Genomic DNA, 25238 nt, shown 5'->3' on the forward strand with positions numbered 1-25238 from the left:
AAACTTGTTTTAACGCAAATTTCTATATTATAGCTCCAATAATTTTTGAGATAATGCCAAATAATTTTTTGAGTTGTATGACAGTTATTACAATTGCTCATGAGATCTAATCACCTTTTAATAAATATAGCTGCCATTTAACCATATTTTATTTTACAAAATTTCAGTACTGTAGGTTGAACAGTTTATAGAGAAGATATAGTCAAATAACTTTTAAAGTTGTATGGCAGCTACTAGAAGGAGCCAAGCAATTTCAATAACTTTTATCAAACGCAATGGCCGCTTACGCGAAATTTCATTTTTTAATATCTAAATATAATCAGAGAAATTTTCAAGTTCTATTTCAGGCACCCAAACCAATACTCCATCATATCCAATTTAAATAGAGTTCCGTAATTACTATAATAAATCTTTTTCAAAAATTTGGTGAACTTAGCTCAATTTGTTTTTGAGTTATCATTGGGACGGACGGACAGGTAAACGGACAGACAACGCTGAATCGTTTCAGAATTCGAATATATATTTCAGACCACTATTTCTTAGCGTTACAAAAGGTAAGGCAAATTTAGTATACTTTTCGAACATACGTTCGTACGGGTATGAAAATTAGAACGCAAAGTTCTTGTTTTTTATTCATTTTAGGGTTACCAACAACAAGAATACTATGAAAAATAATTTCAATGATTTTATATTACTCTCTGAACATCTCCTTGATTACTACTACGTAATTTATATACACATAAACTAAAATAGAAATAGATAATTATTGCATGCTTTCAGGGGAATGAACCAAAATTCAAAGAGAAGCCTTAACATAGTTAGAATTTTTTTTTTTTCAAAAATTTTTTTGGAAAAGGGCTAAAAAGAGATGTTAGATCGAATTCGGTGGCTAAATAATTGCTAGTTACGGTACGATATTCAACTCACAATTCAGCTTATAAGTGTGAATTGCAGAATTGTCTATTAATACAGTAAATTAGTGTTACTGTATTTTGGAAATTAGTAAAAATACACAAATTAGAAATTATTTATGGCGCTTGATATACATATATGGGCAAGACTTTCTATTTCGTTGTTATATTTAATATATTATAACGGTAAAAGTTTCTTATAAAGTTATAAATAATTTCTGTTTTATTTTTTTTCGCGCTCTCTCTCTTTCTCTCATTTCAAATCAAAAATATTCGAATGCAAATTATTTTTATACCATTGAAAATTTATTTTGTTTGTTAGTTATTCTTTTTAACCCTAATCTGTTTGCTTTTTTCGAATAATTTTTTTTTCAAATTTACATACACAAAATATAGAGACGACTATATCAACTTTTTGTTAAATTGACCACAAATTCTTATTTTATTTTGATTTTATTTTTATTTTTGTTGTAATTTATTTAAATCACGTGAAATGGGATCTGATCAGTTCTAATCGGCATTGAGTTAATATTTTTGATTTTTTTTTGTTTTTGCTTTACTTTTCTGAATTATTTCGATAATGGTCGAATATTTATTTTCATTAATTTATGACGTATATAAATAGAATAACAATGTGCATGTACATAAAATGTATTTTTTTAGAATTCGATTACTTAATTGAATAAAATAACAATAACAAAAAAAAAAATAAAAAGTGGTAATATTAAAACATTCCAAATTTTACAGTTATAATTGTGAAAAAAGTATTGCTTTTGCTTCGTATAAGTTAAATTATATAATAAAACACTCATATACTCCGATTTATTACAAATCCTATTTGTATCGTACTATTTGGATGATACGAATGAATATCAAATTCATTCGTATCGCCCATATTTACTAACGGTGTTTACGAGCTCCTTTTTAAATTAAAGTAGTATCGTTTCATAATCACTCGTTCGTAAATTAAGGTGTTTATGGTTAGTTTGTGTCTATTTGTTAATTCATTCGTGTGTTTGAGAATTTATTCGATCGTTCGTGAATTTATTCGTTCGTTTACTTATTTATTCTTATCAGTGATTCTTTTAAATCAATTCGCTTGGTCAATTCGTAATTTTTGTACTTCGACTCCTTATTTTCCTTTTTAAAAGAATCTTTTACCCGTTTTTCATTAATTATATTTTGAGTTCTTGAGAAAAACCCATCAGTATCAATTTTATTCGATATCCAACATTCTTACAATATCCTTTAGATTTTTTTTTTTTTTATCTCAAGATTTTTCAATTAAATGACATAAAGACCTAAGTATAATAATAAGATGTCGTTGATATGGTATTTTACGTGCATCTGATTTAATCTATATTTGTTTTTCTGCAATTTGTAGTTTATCTGAATATTGAATTTTTTAATGAATTTCAAATGTTCTAAATTTTATATACTTACAATTATGATGTTTAATAAAGCACAATCATAATTAAATTATTTTTTGAAATATTATACATTCATATATACATATATATACAATACATATATATTTAAATAAATACTTATTTAATTTAAGAAATATACTCATACATATAAATTTTGAGAAAATATACTCATAAATTTTGAAAATTTTATAAATCAAATATTTATAGACATGTATGTAATTATTTCCATAAATGACAATTTAATATTCATTTAAAAAATACTTTATTAGAAAAAATCGTGACTTCAAAATTACAATATAATTCAGTATTACTATACACAATTCATCAGTTGCAAGATATAAGCTTATTAATATTGCGTCGACTGTAATTTTGTTGTCGCAACTATAAGATGAGATCGGTCTTCTAATAGTACTGTATTAATGCACAATTCAGCTGAATCATGTATCGATACGGTATTATTACAAATCCGAAATCAGGGATATTTTGTAGTTATAAAAAAAAGGTGAAAATTTTAATTTTTTAATTAATTGAAAGGGTAATATTTTACAAAAATTTTAAATTGAAGTTCTTGCGATTGCTTTGCTACAACAAATTTAAATTCTAAAAATCAATTTAAAAAACCTATGCTGAATAGGGCTTATTCGTACATCAATAATTTTTGAATTAATTAAATTGAATAAAAACATTCTAACTTAAAAATTGTAAGCAATAATTAAATACACAATTCAGCTTATAACCAATAATTGCTGAATTTTGTAACAATACAGAATAATTGCAATTTTTAAGTCACAGATTATTTTAACATTAAAATTAACAGTACTGTATACAATAATTCAGCTGTATATCATGAGTGTGACATCTGTCATAATTATTTCTGATTTTTAGAATTTAAAAAAAAAAAAACAGAAAAAAAAAACCTAATTTTAAAAAATTTTTAAACAGGGTCTGGGTGGACTATTATTTGGGTGGGAACTGTGTGGAGGTTTGTTTTTTTAATGAAAAATTATAAAAATATAAAAAAAAAAAATTTGGGGGGAAGGGGGGGCTACAAAAAATTGCATGTAAGGCCTTTAATTTTTTTTTCAAATTTTTGTTTTGTATTGCTTTTTTTTTAGTTTAATTTTACTGTTAACAGAATTATTTAAATAAAAAAATTAGAAAGATTTAAAAAAAAAATTTATACCAAAAAAAAAAAAATTTTTTTTTTGTTTATTATAAGGACACACATACATTCATCATCTGGTGCTAAATGATAATAAGTAGAAGTTAAATATGAACTAGATAATGATCCTTGACATGCTGTAGTCCCCAAAGTTTTAAATCCATTTGTTGAACAAAGATTTTGCATAGCAGTGATATTGTCTACAAATATACAAAAAATATAAATAAGGATAATATAAAATAAACTTCAATTATTTGAGAAATTTGAATTTGAAATTTTTAATTTTTTTATTTAATTACAAAATATTATGAGTAATTAATTTATTTTTAATATGTATGAGTAAATTTTTTAAAAATTAAATAATAAAAGAACAAATTTTTATTTCGTTTTATGTGTTTAAAGAACCTAGAGACATTGTATTAAAAAAATACTAATATATATTTCAGCAGTCGTAATATAATACTAGCCGAAATTATATTTAATACTTCAATATTATTGCAATTTTAAGAATGAAGGACTATAAAACACTAATATGAAAATTTTTACAAAAACAAAATTAATTAACAGAAAAGACTAATTTTGATTTTAAAATAATTAATTATCCGGATATAAATATACTCTTGGTCACATCGTAAGACGCCTAGTACCATCAGGAGCACGTCAAACCCTAGAATGAAGACACAAAACAGAGAAAGCTGGGAAGGTTATGTTGAAACCCTGTGTTGTTTCCTTGGAGAGTAAGGAATGAAAAAAAATACATAGATATAATCTTCCTCTATAATTTCTAAAGTTTAATAACTGGGTGAGGGGGGGGGGGGGGGTTATTCTATGAAGTAATATAATAGATGAGATTAAGTTGAAAGCTAATTTAATTCCAACAATACTAAATTTATTCCACTGATTATACAGTCAGTCAAAAAAGTTTTCATACACTAAATGATTGAAAACAGTCTTAGCTCTCAATCTTATAGCGTTAAAAATATCCAATTTAAATTTTGTATTTTATTTATTCCTAGTTATCACAAAAAATTATTCAAATTTAAGATAAAAAAAAAATAAAGAAAACAAAAAATTAACCAAAAATAACATCAAAAAAGTATTCATACAGTCGTTTTTCAATAGTTACGCTATTGCAAAAAAAAATTGGAAACAAATCGTTATTAATTATTAGTTGGATTGTCTTTTGCTTCAATTACAGCACTCAAACTCTCTTTTCTGGTTTTATAACTCCCTATTCTTTCAAAAGCACTTATTTAAGCGTTGCTGGCCGACGTAATTTCATGCCTTCTAATACGTCCTTCCAATAAATCCTACAAATGTTCAATTGGGTTTAAGTCAAGTGATTTTGGGAGCGAATGTAATTGCTTTGGCACATTAAAAATCAGCCATCCTTTAACAATTTTTGCACTGTTTTTGGGGTCGTTATCTTTTTGGAACATGAACGACTGCCTATTTAGACCCAATTTTTGGACACTTGATCTTAAATTATTCTTTAAAATGTACAAAGAACCATTCTTATCCATGATGCTGTCAATGAAACAAGATTACTGACCCCAGCAACACTCATATAAAGCCTCATACCATCACATAAACGCCACTGTGTTTCATTGTTAGCAAAATGTTATCTTTATTGGAAACCGTATTTGGCTTTCGCTACACTTTCGAATGGGTATCACTACCAAATATATTAAAATTACTTTAATCGCAAAAAATTATGTTACTCCAAAAATCTTTTATTTTTTTTAAGTGCTCGTTGGCAAATTAAATTCTTTTTATTTTGTTAAACATAAAAGGTTTTTGCCTAGGTGAACGGCCATTGTAACCAGCACCATTTAAGATATTTCGGACAATTTGAGGATTACAATTTTTTAATTGTTAAATCTTCCCATTGTTGTTTTATAGAAGGAATTGAAATTTTAGGTTCTTTTTTCACAACCGATAGCTTCGTAACCTTATTGTAGTTGTTCCAGTTTCTTTATAGTTTTTAATCACATATTGAGCTGTGCTAACACTGGGCTCAATTTTTCGAAGAGATATTTTCTCCAAATATAATTTTTCAATTAAGTTACGCATGTTGGGTGAGATTTTTTATGGCCTCGGCCCATATTTTATTGATAACGTAATTTCGCACAATAAATACACCAGCCATGCAATAAAATTTTATATTTTTAATGTAAAAAATTAAATTACTCAAAAAAAAATGGAATTTTACTGTATGAAAACTTTTTTGACCAAAAATTATACCTAAAATTTTCTTTAATGTGAGGGTTTCCCTATTTCGTGAAAAAAATTTTTAAATTGATATAAAATTGTTTTTAAAAATACAAAAGAAACGAATACTTAAATTTAATTTTTTAAAATTTATTATAAGAGTGCATGTTTTGAGGTTTTAAAGTAAAACTCTCAAGATGTATGAAAATTTTTTGACTGACTGTAAAAACTTGTCGTTTATCACAGTTTTAGCAATTATAATTTTAAAAAACTGCAATTTTTTAAGTTGCCCAAAATTGCCATTAACTTATAAAACAATTTTATGATTCTAAATTAATTAAATTTTATTTTTTGGAATAGACAGGAAAACAAATACGATTTTCAACTTTAAAGTTCAGAAAATTGCAATTCCCATATATGACCCAAAAATATTTATGAAATACGACAATTATTGATATTTAACTGATGAATGTAAAAACAAAACGGTAGTCAAATTAAAAACAGAAAAAATTAAACTTAAATAATGCGTATACAATGTTAAAATTTGAAAACCAAAGAAATGAATTAAGAATTAATTATTTTTCCTTACCTTTATGTGGCATGTCATCAAGTGATGTTACTCTATCCATAATGGAACCAGGCCACGGGGCTACAGTTGCACCCATGGTTGGTGTTGTCTGTAAAGCGAAAATTTTGACAAATTTTTTTTTTACTGTCCACTCCAAAAATTCAAAAAAAAAAACAAAAATTCAAAAAATTTATTTGTATGTGTTTTTACGATTCTTTTTTTCTGAATTTTGTGCGTATTTGTAATTTCAGATTTTTTTAATATTAATTTTTAATAACAAATAATTTCTTTAGTACATAAAATTTTTTTGAAAATTTTACTATTTTAATTACAAATTTTTTTTTCGTTTTCACTTCTCTTTTTAAATCTTTCTCTCTTTTCTGTCTTATTAAAAATCATTCGTATATGAAATTTTGTACTTTAAATTCCACACAACTACAAAACATTTATGAATTTCTACAATTAGTGTGTTTTCTTGATTTTCAAAATTAAATCACGATTTCAAAACTAACACTTAAAATAAAAAGAAGAAGAAAATATTAAATTTAATAATTTTTTTCTCAATTGAGATTTTTTCTTAAAAGATTTTCACTATTTAAAATTATTAATATTATTTTAAAACAAGAAAAAAAAATTAAAAGAAGTACCAGTTCAATAATTAAACAAAATAAAAGTTGTGGAATAAAAAACAAAAAAAAGCTGATATGATCAGCACATAATCGACCGCAATGTGTATTATCTAGTTAAGTGCAAGTGTTACAGAATATTATAAAAATGCCTCCTTTATAATTTTAAGAGCGTTAGTAAGCTCTTAGTTAACATAACTAGAAAAATGTAAATTTAACTCTTAGTAGAGTTTCGCTTTGTGAATTCCCTGAAAAGTTCACCAGTTAGTTTCGGTAACAACCAGAGCTCAATTATCAATTTTCAAGAAATTCCGTAAATTAGTTCCGCATATATGATAAAAAACGTAAAATCGGCCAAAAATTTGGTTTTCGAGTCCTGATTTTTCCAAAAAATTTACAAAATCTTTGTTTTAACACTCCAAATTTAAATATTAAATTTAACTGCAATTGGTTTCTCTTTATGTACGAAAAAATGTAAAATTTGCCCGGAAAAACGTTCAGTTCACGAGGTCTGATATATCACAAAAGTTGATCAATCTATAATATAGCAAAAACAAACTCACATATAAAATTTCATGAAAATCGGTTCAGCCAAACTTGAGATGCACGCGTTCATATACAAACAGTCAGACAGACAGACCGACGCCTCTCTAAGAATAGTTTATTTAAGCTTCGCTACTATATAGACAAGTACGTTCCACTGAAAACTCGATATTTCAAAATTTGTTGCCATCACATAAACTACCTTATTATATGCAAGAACGGCCGGTAAATGTTAAAAAAAAGAAGACAACAACTCTCTTATACTCGTGCGAAGTATACTTTCCAAAAGTTCTCATGGAATCTATACGAGTACAATAAACCCGTTTTCATAAATTCAAAATGTGCAAAATTTTCTTTTACGAATGCACCTTCAATGAGCACTGGTATTAAACTAACTATTAAATGGGACTTCGTAAATATAAAACGAGTGTAAGCTTTGTGAAAATTGTGCGCACTAAATTTTGAATGTGCATGCTTAGTTTTTAGTTTTGAAACACATTAATTACATATTTGGTATTTAATTGGATATTTGATAAATTTTAAAAATAAAATTAGTAATTTGGAAGCTATCATAAATATTGCAATGCAATCGGAATTATTTTGTTAACTAGTATATAGGGCGCCGAAATTCTCAACTGGAACCTTTAATTATCAAATTTGCCATATTACTTGCAAAATGTAGTCCCTATACGCCGATATATTATAAATGATTAAAGTTATTATGGTTCAACTGTTTAAAACTTATGAAAGTACCATATATGACAAATTTTAGTAGAATAATAGTTAGCGACTATATTACAAAATTATTTTAGGAAAATTTAATTTTATTTATTGATTTTTCTATATATGCAGCTAGATATGAGTCTTGAACAGCTACTGCAATATTTAGTGCAAAATCACACAAATGGAATGCGAAAATTCAGCGCAAATGATCATTATTCTACAAATGTATTTCATGATGCTTTTGCATATTATAGTTATAATTAATTTTTAAATTACATCTGGTAGGCATACACGGAATATATTATATATTTGCTAAAAGAAACAAATAACAAACTATTATAAGCCCTTTGAAAGCAAGACATTCAATTTTCCTATCACCAACTATATATGAATAAAACAACTCAAATAGATTTTATAATTGAGAGTTTTGATCACATTAAACTGCCTAATATAGGATAGTATGCTTAACTGGCATACTATTATGCTTAAAGATATCATGAGTTATGAAGAAAATTATGCTAGATATAGTGTTTATATTAAAAAAATACTATGAGGAAATAAACCTTAATAGGACCATACTATTTGTCATATATTCATCATATTCCCTATAATAAAATTCAATTTTAGAGCAATGCTTCTCAGATATCGAAATTTAAACTCAGAATTCGGGTTAGTTCTCGTGAAGGTGTGGATACGGAGATCTAGCGGGGTCTACTCAGCCTGAGTATACCTTTGGATAGCTGCGTCACCCTAATCTAACCTAGCATTTGGCTTTTCAAACATTATATAAACAAAATAAGAAAAACTTCATTTCATTATTAAAATATTGCGACGCTATTCAATTTTAATATTGAATGGCAGAGACACCATTCAATATTAAAATTAAAATTTCGCTAATTCATTTTTGAATAAACACACTCCTTCATCCACACATTCTTATATACTTAAATTTCCTATATTTTTGAATATTTTTAATATTCTTATACTAGAGAAGTATGAATGCGTAATGCACAATAAAACTTCAACAATAATAAATTAATAAAATTTAAGAATAAAATAAGAAGAATTTTCATAGATTTTTTAAGATAAAAAAAAAATGTAATTTCCTTCTTAACAAAAATATTCTTTATGTGTCTTCTTTCATTTTTTTTTTTTAATTATTAAATCCTTTTTCATAAAAATATTAATCGAAGTGGGCGCTCAAAATTTTTTTTTTATTTTTCCAACAATATCTCTATATGAAATTTTGCAAAAGCCAAAAAAATTTTCTTTAAAAATAAAAGGGGAAAATATTTAATTTTACACACGCACACACACAAAATTATTCTCTCTCTAAAACAAAATTTAATTAAAAAAAAAAAACTATTTTTTTTTAAAACTCATATCCTTTATTATCCTTTTCTTTTTTTACAGATAATTCATATATGTGTTAAATCGCACATATATATATATATGAAATACCCGCGATAGCTTTTATTATTATAAATTTTTAATAGTGAAGAACAGAGAAGGAATAGTGCGGTACGATACATGCGGCAGGATACAATAATCACATGCATTTAGATTCCTGCTTTAAGGGTAAGCAAAATATTTTTTCTCTTGTTTTTTTTTTTATTATTATATACTTGTACAATTTAAATTAAATATTATTAGTATTATAAATCTCATATAATAATAATTAAATAATTATCTCATACTTAAAAAGAAAAACAAACTGTTAAGGAAATAAGAATTTAAAATTTTATATAGAAATTCTGCTTCCTATAAAATCTCATATATAAAAACTCCCACTGGGGTGATATTTTTCTTTGTTTTTTTCATTGTATTTTCATTTTATTGTTATTTAATACATTGCAATAAAAAATATTGAAATTTTTATGTTTAGATTTTTTAAATAAGTTAATCTTATTATTTTTAAGCATAATACAATTTTCTTTAAAACCTATTATAAAACAATTTGAGGAATTTTTTGGAATGAAATTTTGAATTTTTTTGAAATAATTAAAATTATTGAATAGAAACTATTAAGCACTAATTCTAAAAAAAAAAAATTGGAAAATTTTTCTTATTTTGGATATGGAGGGAGGGCTTTATATAAAATAATTTTTTTTTAATTGATCCTAACATCGTATAGTATAATTGATTATCCTATACGATATAAGGCTTAAGAAATATATTAGGCAAAATGTAACAACTAAAATTTTACATTGATTTTTACATTATCCTAACAACGACTTATTAAGCTCAATCAAAATCAAATTCAAGAAAAAAGCAGGGGATATGTAAGGCATACAAAATAAAATTCAAGAATTATATGACAAATTTTACGCATATAGGAAATGGAACGACTATTAAATAAAATTGGGTCAAACCAATGGTTTGTATTGCAGCATTTTTCCCTTCCACAAATGGAAATACTGCTTTTAATTAATATAGTCTATGTATACGAGCACCTACCACACTATTAAAATTATTTTCATTCATAAACGAAACTATTTCTAGGATTGCATATGTTTAGGATGAAAGATTTATGCAGTCTTTGAAATAAAGCAAAATTTTATTTAAAGAATTGTTCACATGATGCTCGATTTTAAGTGCTTATTATGTGAGTTAAGAAAAATAATTATATTTTTTAATGACATGGAATTTACCGTTAGCTTTCTGCGTTTATAGAAATTTTAAAAAAGCTTGTAGTTTCACAAATATAAGGTGCCAAATATTGAAATTTTACAAATTTCGCGAGGTGATAACTTGAGAAGGGATGGAGATGGTAAAAAATTTTCTTCTAACGAAATAAACTATTCCTGAAGTACGTTGCAGGAGTCTGAAATTTCAGACTCATGCAACGTACGGTGTAGAAGAAAAATGATATCAAAAATTTGGGGAAAACGGGTTTTAGATAACAGTAAATTTTAACCGCCATTTTCTTTTTTTTAAAGTCCAGAAATGGTATCCCGCGATAGAAGAAGCCAGCTACTATTTTTCTGCTTTTACAAAATTTGATGTTTGATTTAATTATTGCAATGGCTTCAATGCAATAAATAGTTAAAAAATGCCGTTTTTAGTTTTTTAGGGGGATATAACTTTTAGATGGGGGGAGATAGGTGAAAATTTTCTTCTACGGAAAAGGGTTACTAGTAAAGATCTATGTACGTATAAAATTTCAGCCTTTTATCTTCAAGGGTGTAGAAGTTTTGTAAACAGACACACGGACAGACGGACGAACGGACGGACGGACGAACAGAGTGAAACTAATATGCACTTTTTTTCAAAAATTTTTTGGAAAAGTGCTAAAAATAGCAAATAGTTTGAATATTATTTTAAAGATCGATTTATATCAGCTTTTTTTATTAATAGGAGAACAAAATTTCCAGATATTCCTCTTAAAGACAACCTAAATAAGCATTAATGCATAAATAAAGGAAAACCATTGTTGGGGGTGTATGCTTGCGATACAGCGAAACTTGTATAGGAACATATTAGAAACCCTATCAAAAAAAATTCAAAAATTCTTATTTAAATTATAAATCAAAGAACTGCAATTTTTTATTTTTCTATTGCTGTTAAATCTTTGATCTTATTGACTATATTACAACTCTGATCATTAAAACAAAAAAAAAGGTACGAACCAAATCAACCATAATTTTAGTTTTTATTAAAAAATTCATGCAAAATTTCGATTGTCAAGATTATCAAAGAATACACATCAGAAATTTTGCTGCTGTTAAATATTCATTTAAAAAAAAAGCAGAAGGTTTTACAAAATTAATTTAATAAAACTGTTTTAACAGTATTATAAAATTTCATTTTAATCATAAAGAAAAATTTTATATGATTTAACATAAATTGGAAACGTAGTAACCGTTCAGCACAGTTAAGCGATTTAATGGTAATCTTTTAAGAAAATGATGATTCTTGTAACTGATTCGGTTACAAATAAAAATGCTATAAACCGATGCTTGAAAGACTTATGGGCCTGCACTGTAGATGTATGAAACAGATTATCTATTGCTACTGCAACCAAAAGACGAATGAAATATATTTGAAAACAAAGATTTTCAAAATATTTTGAATTTTAATTGCATGTAAGACAAATGATTACGCGTTATAATTTCAAGTAGAAAAATATTTATTTTTTAATTCTAAAAGAATTATAATTTTCCCCAATAACAGAATCACGTATATACATATATAGTATTGTCGTTCTCAAAGTTTTAAATAAAAAAAAAATAAATCGAAAATTTTATTAAAATTTTGTTATAAATATTAGACCATCTTGTTATTTACCAAGATTGGTGGGTCGGATTGCATGGAGGTTGTTGGGTTTTGGTTTTTCTACTTACGTCTTTGGTTACCGACGGTCTCTCTGTTAGCCAAGTGTATGGGCTTTACGGGAGTGTGCAGGTGGTGCCCCTCTCTTACTACTACAGCTATTTACCAGGAAACATGAAATTGTATAATCATTTTTAATAGAAATCAGTCTAATTAAATTCAAACTATATAAATAAGGTTATTAATGCTCTTTCTAAAATCTATTGTACATACATGTATTTTGCTATAATATTGCACTATAAAAACTTAAATTAAAATTTTTAGATAAAAAGATAAATTTTTGTATGGCACAACACCCTTCGACACAACAATTATATACTAAAAATTTATTTTTCTTATTCGTCCTTTAAAGAATATTTGAATATACTTGTTATATTTACTCCACAAAACTCATATGAATCTCAAATCGAAATTTTTCTCAGAAAATATAATTTTTTAAAGTTTTCTTTTTAGTTTCTTATAAAGAGATTTTAATAAAATCTAATTAAGACTATATTCCTGGATTTTGTAAATTCAGAGACACAGCCTTTGATTATCTTAAATATTTTTATAAGGTACCATAAAAAAATTAAATAATATTTTAAAATGTTTTGTAAGAATTTTAAGGGTAAGAAATTTTACATTTTAACACCTAACCCTTTGTAACTACAGCTATATAACCTTATATTTTGATTGAAATTAGGTTAGTAAGATTGACGCGGCCTACCCGAAGGATACACCTAGTCAATTTAGGGCCGTTGTGGTACCGCCGAATATTTTCTTTTCGGCCTCCCATTCGAACCAGTTCGAACTCCTCAAAAACTGACTGAGATCCGTAACATTAATTGAAACTAACTCCAGGGGTGCAAGTTAATGAACTTTTACATTTTTGTAAATATATTTCAATATATTTGTTGTTTAAAACAAAAATAATAAAAAAATAAAATAAAATTCAAGAAAATATAAGTAATAAAAATATATGAATGTATATATATATATATATATATATACATATACAAAAAATATGAAAATATTAAAAATTTTAAAATAATATACGCACTTTATTTTCTTAATTATAAATTTTTTTTTAAAATTTCACATATTTGTTTTATATAAAATTTCCAATTATTTTTCAATTGTATTTTTTTTTAATTATTTTAATTATATTTTTGTGTGTACACAACAACTGTAAAAATATTAAATTTTATTAAATTTGATTAGAATTCATAAATTATTAGAAATATACTTGAAATTTTTTTGGAAATGTTAAAAACAAAATCATTTTCATCATTTATAAATATTTTTTTAATTAATTTTGCAATTTAAAATTTTTATATTTACTCTTAAATTTTTGAAATGAAATTTTAGTATATACACTTTTCCTCTTTTTTCTGAAATTTTCTTAAAAAATTATTTTATTTAAATTTATTCTTTTCTTGTATATTTTTTTCTCTCTTCATATAATTTTTATTTTTGATTAATTTTTTTTCCCCGCACTGTATATTTTATATAATATTATTTCATGTATTTATTTCATATAAAAATATATCGGATTAATTTAATTATAATAAATATAAAAAAAATATTTTCTGTGGTTTAGAACCACTTTTCTCAATTATTTTCTTAAATATTTTGTAAGGATATTACAGCAAAAAATATGCTTACTTTATTGTTAGTTTGTCCTTTCTATTCTAAAACTATATTGGACTATAGCACACTTGTTCATTTTATAATTATTTGCAATTGCATATTTTTCGAATTATTCCAAACCAAAATATTTATGTGACACATTTAAACCCATAAAAACTTCATTTGTAACCGTTTATAAAACAAAACCAGCGTAATTAAAATCATGGTCTGTCTCATATGGTCAGCTATGGCATATATATTACCCATAGGATAACAAATTCGAATAGGTATGTTCAACTCTATTTTTTCTCGTTTATAATAATTTAGAGAAACAGAAAAAGAATTTTTCTTCCATATATTTAATAATATTGAAGAATAATATTTTTTTTTAAATAGCAATTTGTCATATTTTTATTAAATAAATTAAAATTACAAATTTATCGACTATTGCAAATAATAGATGAAGTGATCAATCGGCAATCTATATATTTTGAATTATTTAAAACCATCAAAAATTTTTAAAATATAATTTATATATATAGTTCAAAATGGCTATAACCATCCTAAAATTCTTTATGTACTAATTGGTGAGTTTTCAGAAAAAAGAAATAAGAAAACTAATTCACACTAGCTGTACTAGACATGTGATCTATAAATACTCTATATAGAGCGCATATCGTACAAAAATTATCTGTGTTTACGATTTTAAAATCAACACTATAATTAATTAAAATTGAATAAAAAACTAAATAGAAAATAATATTAATTTATCCATTGTATTGCTATTTTGTATAAACAAAAAAGTAAATAATTCAATAATTCTTAATAAAACAAATAAAATTTTGCGCTTTCACAAAAAATATTGTGTGTAAAATAAGTCATTTCACTTCCAAAAAAAAAAAAAAAACTGTAATACGGTATTAATACACAATTCAGAAATTAATGCTTATAAAATGAATTGTATATGAATATCGTATTATTACTTCTTGGAAAATCAGAAATGTTACACTTCAATGGTAAAATACAATAATGCATAGTGCTGATAGTGTGATAGATTCAAAAACAGTCTTAGTATTATAGGGAATTACTGAAATGATATTTTTAGTAATATTTATCGTAAAAAGTTTGATATTAATAAAAACGTATTTTGCATATGATAAAATTTTTCAGCTTAAAGTCTCTAAATCACTATAAGCAAATTATTGTGGAAAAAACTAAACCCAGTTGTGTGATTTACTAAAATGTATTTTAGTACAAAATTTGAAAATGAATGACAAAGACGGAAACATTTCTTTATTTCATCCAGTTTTAATTTCTTTTTTATATAACTGCATATATTTATGTATGTATATATATACAAAAAAATTAAAGAATGGAAATTATTGAAAATAAACAGTGATTTTTTCAAACACTTAAAAATGTTATTTTTGCCTCTTGATCATAGATTTTTACAATAAAATATTTCACAATAAATTATATTTTTTTTTTATATCTGTATCTGTGTTTTGTATAGGCTGTTGAAAATTATAAAATTTTCCAAAAAAAATTAAATAATTTGTTTACCCCTAACAATATGCAATTTTTAATATTAAAACTATGCCAGTTATTATTGCAATATTTTTTTTATATTTTAAATATTTATACATATATTTTCATTCATGCACTTTATTAATAAAATAAAATTTAAAAAAAAAAATATAAAATATTTTTATTGTTTACCGTTTTATATTTATTTTAAACGTTTTTACGCGCGTTAAATTTCCGCGTGTTTTTTATTCAATAAAAACAAAATACAATAGTTATTATTATTATTATGCAAAATATAAAAGGAATAACTGTATTATTTTATTATACCGTTGTTAGTTAATTATTTTATATTTTGTCACTGCGTTTATACATGCGAATGTTGTTTGAATGCGTGTTATTGTAAAAAAAAACCAAAAAAAAAAACAAAAATTAAGTAAAAAATTTTTTTTCCTTTTCTCTTTCCTCTCTTATTTTGATTTTATTTTTTGTATTGAGAATTTATATTAAGAATTTTGAAAAAAAAAATTTATATTTTTGGAAAAAAAAAACGAAAAACACCAACAATCGTGGTGTAAAAAAAATAAAATTTTTTAATTTTTTTTTCTCTTATTTATTTTATTTATTTTTTAATATTTATTTATTTAAATTCATTTACTTTTTTTCTTTCTTCTTTTCTTTCTTTTATTTTTTTATTTATTCATTTATTTTTTTTTTTATGTAAATATTAAAATTTTTTTGACCGCGCTCTTTTCTTTATAAAAATTTCCAATTTACACTCGTGTATATTTTGTAAAATAACTAAAAATTATATTTTTCTTCGTTAAGCATACAACCATCTCCTCATACAATAAAAATAATAAAAATAATAATAACAATATATAACAAAAAAACAGTAATAATAATAACAAAAACAAATATAATAATGAAGCATGTAATGTAAAAAAAAAAAAAAACAAAATCAACAACAGAAAAAAATGAAAAAAAAAAAATTTTCAACTTTTCAAAAACAACAGCAAATATTAAAAACAACAACAACAACATAAAAACAATAATAATAATAAAAAAAAAAAAACACTTTTTCTTCGTGTGTGTGTGTTTTTGTGCGAGAATTGCGCCGCAATTGCAACAATAATCTTTTATATTATCAGACACACACACTATTTATACAAGGTAACTCAGTAAAGAGTACAATATTATATATCATTGTTTAGAGCATCGAAAGTTGTTAAAATATTTGCTTTGAAGTTTCCAAAATATTTCACACGAAATTCTGGGGATGAAGAAAACTTAAAAAATCTAATGTGATCAGCACATAACCAACTATAATGTGTATTGTCTAGTTAAGTGACAGTCGAAGTTGAGATACACGCGTACACAAACAGACCGACTTGCCGACAGACCGACAGGTTGCTAAAAATAGTTCCCTACCATGGAGAAGTACATTCCCACCGAAAACTCGATATGCAAAATTTGTTCGAAAGTTTAGAATTTCTAAAGTACATGAATTACATTTCACCTTCAAGCCCTTTACTAGGCCTTTCAAGAACTGTTTGTATGAACCTTCTATCTTTTTCAGAAGGGAAATTATAAGTAACAGCTTGGACAAGTACAAATTTCACGAAAATTCATTAAAATTACTGTACTCGTATCCCGGAACCCGTTGAGATTTGACAACTACTTTCCAAAAAAAAAGTTTACCCATTTTCGATGCCGTAAACAATGATAGATAATATTGTACTTTTTACTGAGCACACCCTGTATCATAAACATAGTTGAATATCATATAATAGCAGTTCACAAAAACACACACACACACAAATGCATCATTTAACACAAAAATATTAATAAAAAAAAAAATTATTTTATACGCAGTCATGTTTTTGCCATAACCCATACTCCTCGTGTACACAAATATAGTGTAAATTCGTCATATAAATATTATGAATGTATTGTAATTAATGTGTATTTGTTTGGTTATGGTAGTAGTAGTAAGTGTTATATGAATTCTATTATACTATATATTTATGTATTTTAAAATCCAGACTCCGTTTTTATTATTTTGATTTAAATATACCTTAATCTATACATATATACATATTTTATTTAGTATTCTAAATATTTTAAGATATATGGATACCTTTTTTTTGTGTTTGTTTTGTATATGCATTTATTTGTATTTTTGAGGCATATACAAATTTTTTGTATTCTAAAATCTATTTTACCAGAATTACCCGATGTTGAAATTTGTGAGAATATTATTTTCAAAACAAAATATTGATATGAAAAAAATTAAGCCTTATAGTGTTGTAGTATGAAATGAAAAGCTTGTTATATTAAATAGCAGTTCCAGTGACGGAATTTTGCACGTGAGTAAATATATGCATCTCAAATGAAAATTTCAAATCTCTATAGCCATTTGCTTTCTCAAAAAAGCCATTCTCAAAAAAGCAACAGACGGGCGGTTATAGTTAGATCTACATTGAGTTTTATTATAAGGAAGAGTATATATACATATAAAGTATATATAGGGTCGCAAATGATATATAGGGAGGATGGAGTCATAAAATTGGAAGAATATCTAAATAAAAAATGAAAAATGTTTGTCTGGTACGCTAAAATTTATGAGAAATTAAAAAGAAGCTCTATTATCTGAAATTCGCCTGAAATATGCAAGATTGAGTGTCTCTATAACGAAAAAATTAAAAACATTTTATCTGCTGGACATTAAAAACATTTTATTTTATCATGTTTTATCTAACATGTCTCTGGGATAGACATGTTAGAAAAATCTGGAAACCCTTGCACTTTTTTTTATATACTTGTACATAACAAATATTTTTTTTTCATTTTTTCTTAGAATTTCTATATATTTTATATATAATACAAATGATATACGAGAATGTGCACATGTTATCATAATATATAAATGTATGTGTTGTACAAGCCAGAAACAGTCTGGAATACGGATGGAATATATTAGCGATCGATTGAATTAAACGATCATACAACTTCATTTTAGTATTATTAAATACTTTAAAAGGCGTATAAGCCTCACGAATAACTATAAATTTGCCTAACTGGACGCTCTCCATTAGTTCTACTAAGTGAAATAGTGTCTTAATGTTCAAACGGTTTGTAGTAGTATAGAAATTTCTCAGTTTTTCCATCAACTTCGGTTATATAGGAATAAGTTTTGTGTGTCTCCGAAAAATTCTAAAATTGCGGTTTAACATCATTCATGAGTTTGTTTTCTTTTCTATATAAGTGTTAAAAATCATAGGCAGATAGGCGGACTCAGATCATCGTCAGACCTATCAATATTGGGGGACTTTAACCCAAACAAAAATTCACCTGATCTGATCATTATTTCTTAAAATTAATGAAACTGATTAATCATTAGCTTTGTTCTATCGTGTTTTTCTGTACATGTTGCGTAAAGGCACTCAAGTGCCCTATCAGCACTTTAATCTTAATCACGAGATCTCATTCGTTTTAATCTTTCTGTCCTAATCCTCTCCACCATAAGTGGAGGGCTCTCAAAAATAATGATGATTAAATTTAAGAAAAAAAGGCCTTAAAATTCGGAAACTGGTTCTTATATATCAAAGCTAAACCAAATTTTTTTTTCAAATAAGGATCAAACACGATCAAATCCTTTTATTAAAAAATTTCTTATTCAAAATTTACTAAAAATATTTACTACACTTTGTAAAATATAAGAAAAACTAAAAAAAAACACACAGACGCAATCGAACGCGCACACATGAATAGTAGGGATTGAAAATTTGAAGAATATTTTTTATGTATTTGTGTGTAATAATTTACACACAATCACATTTCGCAGTAATATAAATACGAATGTTATTTATATTTTTAATATGTATGTATGTACAAATAAAAATAATTTTAAATATAAAATACTCCCATTTTTTTGTTTTTTTTTTTTTTTATTCGGCAGGACACACCAATGTAAAAGTGTAATATTGTTGTAATACAGCCAAGTAGATATTGTGTGTTTGTTTTAATATGTTAGTTAAACAAAAAATTAATAGGGGGAGCATTGACATGTTTCTTTTCTTTGTTTTTTAAAGGAAATTTGAAAAAACAAAATTTTTATTTCAAGTATGATTGTATCAGTTTTGAACATATGCACTCCAATATTCAAATCTGTACGTGTGTGAAAAGGTAAATTTTCGTTTTTTATAAAAAAAAATTCAATAAATTATTTTTATATGTAAAAAATATTCACTTACTTGTTAATCTTTAAGACAAAACATCCCATGTAATGCATTCGGATTTCGTCAAAATTGATCGTCAATAAAATATATAGTCGATTGAATTTATCAATGTCTAGAAAGTCCTTTGACACTTTGAAGCAGATGTTAAAATTTTTGATGGTTACAGTCAATTTAATATTAGCAAACGGTTTTTGGTTATTCATTCTTCTTTTTGATTCTCTTGAAGGTCGTCAATAAATTTTATAAATTTTCATATTACTTTGTCCTCCTGTATGTTTACCCAACAACTCATGAGTTGACACACGAGTTAATTTCCATAATTTTTTGCTGTTCCCATATATTTGCAATAATATTGTATTGTATACTATTTATGTGCGGCAGCTCAAATCACAAATGTGCAATAGATCTCACTAATAATGAATTGAAGAACGGCTTTAATTCTGGCATTACAGGCAAGTGTACGTTATTGCTCTGTAAAAAATTTAAAATATTTATTAATAAATGACAAAAATTTTTATTTTGAAAATGTTTTCAGCCTGCACTTTATTTAATTTAGTATATACTTTATCTATGGAAGTGTAAATAAATTTATTACAGTTACGACAGAACTTTTAACAGCTTTCTTTGCATATTGATTCTATACTTTTTAAATTTTCAATGGAAGGTTCTTTACCACGTTGAAAGAGTAAAAGGCCTATGAGAATGAAACATTACCAAAGTATAAACAGAACCGGTCCTGACTTGTTCGATGTTCTACGCTTTATCCAAAAAAAACGCTCACCCGTTCTCCCCCTTCCTCCCCCCCCCCCCCCCCCTCCCAATCCTTTCAAAACAATGGAAACTTGGAATAAATATTGCACATTGCGCATAATTAAATATTTTCTGGAAACTTTATCATCCTGAATGCAAGTTTAGTCATGGAATTAAAGCCTGAAATTAAACTATCAGCTTTTTGTTTTACAATGTTCGCACTTTTGTCAAATCAAAAAAAAATTAAAAGTGAAATATTTCAACCTTTAAGAGAATGACAAAAATCTGTCTGCACATTCGATTTTGAAGAATAAAACGTATGTTCACTTCGAGTAAAAGTAAATTCGAATAAGATAAATTTTTGGTGACTAGGAATACGGAGCTTATGACTATGGAACTGCAGACAATTCTAATATATATTGTTTAAAAATTATAAAAACCAAAAATATGTAATGCATATGCAAAAAAGTAAAATGAAACCTTCCACTTTATGTGACAAAGAAGTTTGTCAAAAGCATTTAGCTGTCAAACTTTTTATTATTGTCATCTTAATTATCATTTTCCTTTATTTATATTTTTCTCCTATTTTCATATAATATGCATACTTACATTATATTTTTTTCCCGACCGCGATGCATATGCAAATGCAAGAGTGGTATTGTAAACGCACTAAATTTTTCATGTTGATTTTTTAAACGGAAATTCTTTTCCCCGTATATAACAAAAAAAACGTAAATAAATTATTTTTAGAGCAAAATACCTGCCTATCGGTCTGTCTCTGTCTCTTCATTTGTTAACAATTTTTAAATTACATATTCAGATTTTGGGTTTATTTGCACCATTATCACTATATCTATATCTCTAGAAATTGCAGTATAGCTACCACCTCGAGCCGCAAGAATTACATCGGTGTCACAAGTCCCTTTTGAATCATCTCAGTTCTAAGGGAGCCACAGTCTCACACTCACACAATAAATGCTCTTCTACTTCGTTCTCTTCCAGGCAGAGACGCCAGACCCCGATTTCCAATCAAACGGAAATTCTCAGTGATTAAGCCCACCAACACAAAAAATCTGTACGACAAAGTGTACCAATTTCCGTTACCTAGGTTTTAAGGGAGACATAACTATTTTGGAGAAAGATAACCTGCAATCAGTTTTTTGGAATTAAGCACTTGCTATTAATCAAATTTTACATTTATAGAATATATGTGTATGTTCCTTTAAATAATTAACAACCACTTGAGGTTTGTTAAAACAATGGACAAACACAATTTTTCAAAAAAAATAGGAAAATGACGGGATTAATAGGGTAATGACGGGATTAGCAACAAATTTCTGAAAATTAAAATTGACTTTTCAGGAGAATCAGATCACTTTACTATATAAAGTCTTAGTGAAAGATTCTAAACAAAATGGTTTGACAAAGTTATTTGAACAAAATCTTCTTTATAAATATACAAATGTTCATATTTTTCTGAATACAAGATATACAAAGCAGTTGGTTAAGTAACTGCTCACATCAAATTAATTTTTTAACTTTAATTATGAATTTCTTATTATTTTTTTTTTGCCTATTATTATAACTATTATTTATAACTTACCATGTAATTTACCTTGTAATTACATATTATTCCTTTTTGTTTTTTTTAAAATATTATTCTAATTATTTTTGCTCTTTTTTTGTTTCTGTTCTTCATATTTTGTTTAAACCACAAATATTTTAAATATGTGTATATTATACGCATATACAGTCTTATTACAAAAAAAACTTGAACACAATATTTTCTATACATACATTAAATATTATGTATAAAAATCTGTATTTGTATATATGTAAACAAGTGTGTAGAGAGGAAGACCAGAAAAAAATAAAATTGAATCAAACCAAATTGAGTTTGTACAGTAGCACTTTTCCCTTCAGCAAGGCAAAATATTCCTTCTAAAAACAATCTACTACGTTATGAAAATTAACTACATTCATATATCGAAATTTTCAAAGATTGCATACATTTAGGATTTACAATGTATGCAATTTTGGAAATAAAATAAAAAAACACTAAAAGAGGCGTTAACATAACGCTTGAATTTAAGGATGAACTATGTGAATTAAGAAAAAGAATTATATTTTATTAGATAGCATGGCGGCATTTACCGTTAGTTTTCTGCATTTATAGAAATTTTAAAAAGCTTGCAATTCCGGAAATATAAGGTGCCAAAAATTAATATTTTCATAATTTCATGATGAGATAACTTGAAAAAGGGTGGAGGTAGGAAAAATTTTCTAATATCTAAAAGCTGTTAAAATTTCAGAACCCTACAATTTATGGTCTAGAAGAAAAACGATATCAAAAATTCGAAAAAGCCGGGTTTTGAATAACGGTTAATATTAGCAGCTATTTTGATTTCTTAATTTAAATGCGGCAGTAGAAAAAGTCGGGCTCTTACTGTTCTGCGTTAACAAGATTTGAAAAATGATCCAGGTTTCTTTAAAACAATTAGTCAAAAATTGCATTTTAAGCCCTAGGAGGGACTATAACTCTTCGGAGTCGGAGAGATAGGTAAAAATTTTGTTCTCCAGAAATAATTTTCTTGTAAAGATCTATGTATATATATGAAATTTCAGCTTTCTATCTTCAAGAGTGTAGATGTTTTTTAAACGGGTCCACGAACGGATGGATAGAGAATATTAAACTAATAAGCACTTTTTTACAAAATTTTTTGGATAAGTTGTAAAAATGTGTGTAATTAACTTCAGTGATGAAATTTTTTTCGTTATTACAATAGCATATGTATATGAATGCACTATAAGGACAATACAAGAAATAATTAAATGATGTAATTATAAAAATAAAATAAAAAATTAAAAAGCCACATTTTTCTATCAGACTAGAAACTTTAATTACATATGTTTAACTTCAAGAATTTAAAAAGTTTTATATTTTAATTATAATTAAGGATATTAACCGGAATAAATTCAATCAGAATTACAAATAAATTCTGATTAATCGGATTACATTCTATATATATATATTTTATATAATTTAACAATTTAAAAATGGTAAAGTAAATTACTGTTATAATTATTATAATAATATTATTAAGTTTATTATGTACACATATACATTCACACAAATACATACATATATATAACTAGGATTTTCATTAATTTCTTTAAGTGTTTACATCCTTATTATATTATGCTAAATTACCTGTAATCCCTTCATGCTATTATACATAAAATATAACATGAAAATGTTCCTTTTCTTATACGTATATATATATATATATATATTGTACGCATATATCAAAATTGTCCTTTTACACTCCTAATTTAATTTTTTAAATCAATTTTTTTTTTTTATTTGTTTTTTGTTCCGTTTTCTTTCATTTTAATTTGTAAAATATTCACAACGCATGAATGCATATGCATATACGAGTATATATATATATACAAAATTCTTATATGTACATGAACTATATGTATTTATGTGTATATTATGTTATATGAAGTTAATATTAACAATATGTGTTGGATATTATTATTATATCTTTTATTGTTATATAGTTTGCATTTGTGTTATACTATACAAATATCATACTTATAATGTAAGTGGCAACGTAAGTTTTATAATTTATAATATAATCTGTGGTAACAAGAACAACCAATTCAAGTAAATTTTAAACCAAAAAATTATAAATTTATGTATGCGCGTTTTTCCAATATTTTTTATGGTTTACTAAGAAACTTAAATAAAATCGTTTTTCTATTGGTGTACTCGAATTTGGACAATATATACATGACATGATTTGTTATAATTTCGGCAATTCAGATGATGCGTGTATATTTGACAATAATTCCGACTACAAATTACGTATAGTTGTACGGAAATACGGAATTTTATACAGCTAAATATAGAACGCGATATTAATAATTCGCTATAGTAATATATAAATCTATTACTTCCCTTAACCCGAACTATATAGGTTGCTTGTGCTTGTGGCCACATATATATATTATATATATATATTTATTAAAAGTTTATTATAACCGTAATATCGGAATATAAAATAAAACATAAAAGGTACCTCCCACTTAGAGATAGAATAAAATCAACATAAAATAAACAAAAAAAAAAAATATTTTTGGTTAACCATATAAACAATTATAGATAACCCAATAATATATGGTCACCCATAAAATGTTTGAAATTTAATCATCTTTTAAAATGTTTTTTGAAATTTTAAATGCCATATAAATGTTATCATATTGTATATAATCGTAATATAAAGACACATTGTTATAAACATAGTGTGAGTACGTTATAAATTTTATAAAATATGTATATACTGCTAAAATGTATACATATATGCATATATATTTACAAAGGGTCTTTGCTTCTTACGTACACCACTAAATAGTGTATACCTTTTGCATTATAGAAACTTTATGAAAAATTTTGGTATATTGTATATGGAGCCAATGTTTACAGTTTAGCCCAATTTTGAGATGCTGACGAGCACTAAACTTAATTTAAACTGGAAGAATTAGTGCTATCCATTTGACATTTTTTAAAGTCTATCTCAAGTTTTTCAAGTCATTGCATTAA

The 25238-nt window shown here is 25.5% G+C and overlaps 1 protein-coding gene across 3 annotated transcripts in view; it reads right to left on the reverse strand.

Annotated features, from left to right (window-relative positions):
- The window catches only part of LOC129613749 (paired box protein Pax-6-like), a 69007-nt gene extending 52605 nt beyond the window's left edge, over positions 1-16402 (reverse strand). For 2 of the 3 annotated variants that reach the window (XM_055527951.1, XM_055527950.1), the window contains exons 1-2: positions 16297-16402; positions 6304-6795 (exon numbers count right to left, since the gene is read on the reverse strand). In XM_055527951.1, the coding sequence (XP_055383926.1) occupies positions 6304-6321 (18 nt within the window). In that variant the 5' untranslated portion in view covers positions 6322-6795; positions 16297-16402. The remainder of the gene's footprint in view (positions 1-6303; positions 6796-16296) is intronic. The other variant, XM_055527949.1, reaches the window with a different exon arrangement.
- Between the last annotated feature and the right edge of the window lie 8836 nt (positions 16403-25238).

This window comes from Condylostylus longicornis, unplaced genomic scaffold (assembly GCF_029603195.1).
Source record: "Condylostylus longicornis isolate FDR11 unplaced genomic scaffold, ASM2960319v2 ptg000091l, whole genome shotgun sequence".
NCBI lineage: Eukaryota > Metazoa > Arthropoda > Insecta > Diptera > Dolichopodidae > Condylostylus > Condylostylus longicornis.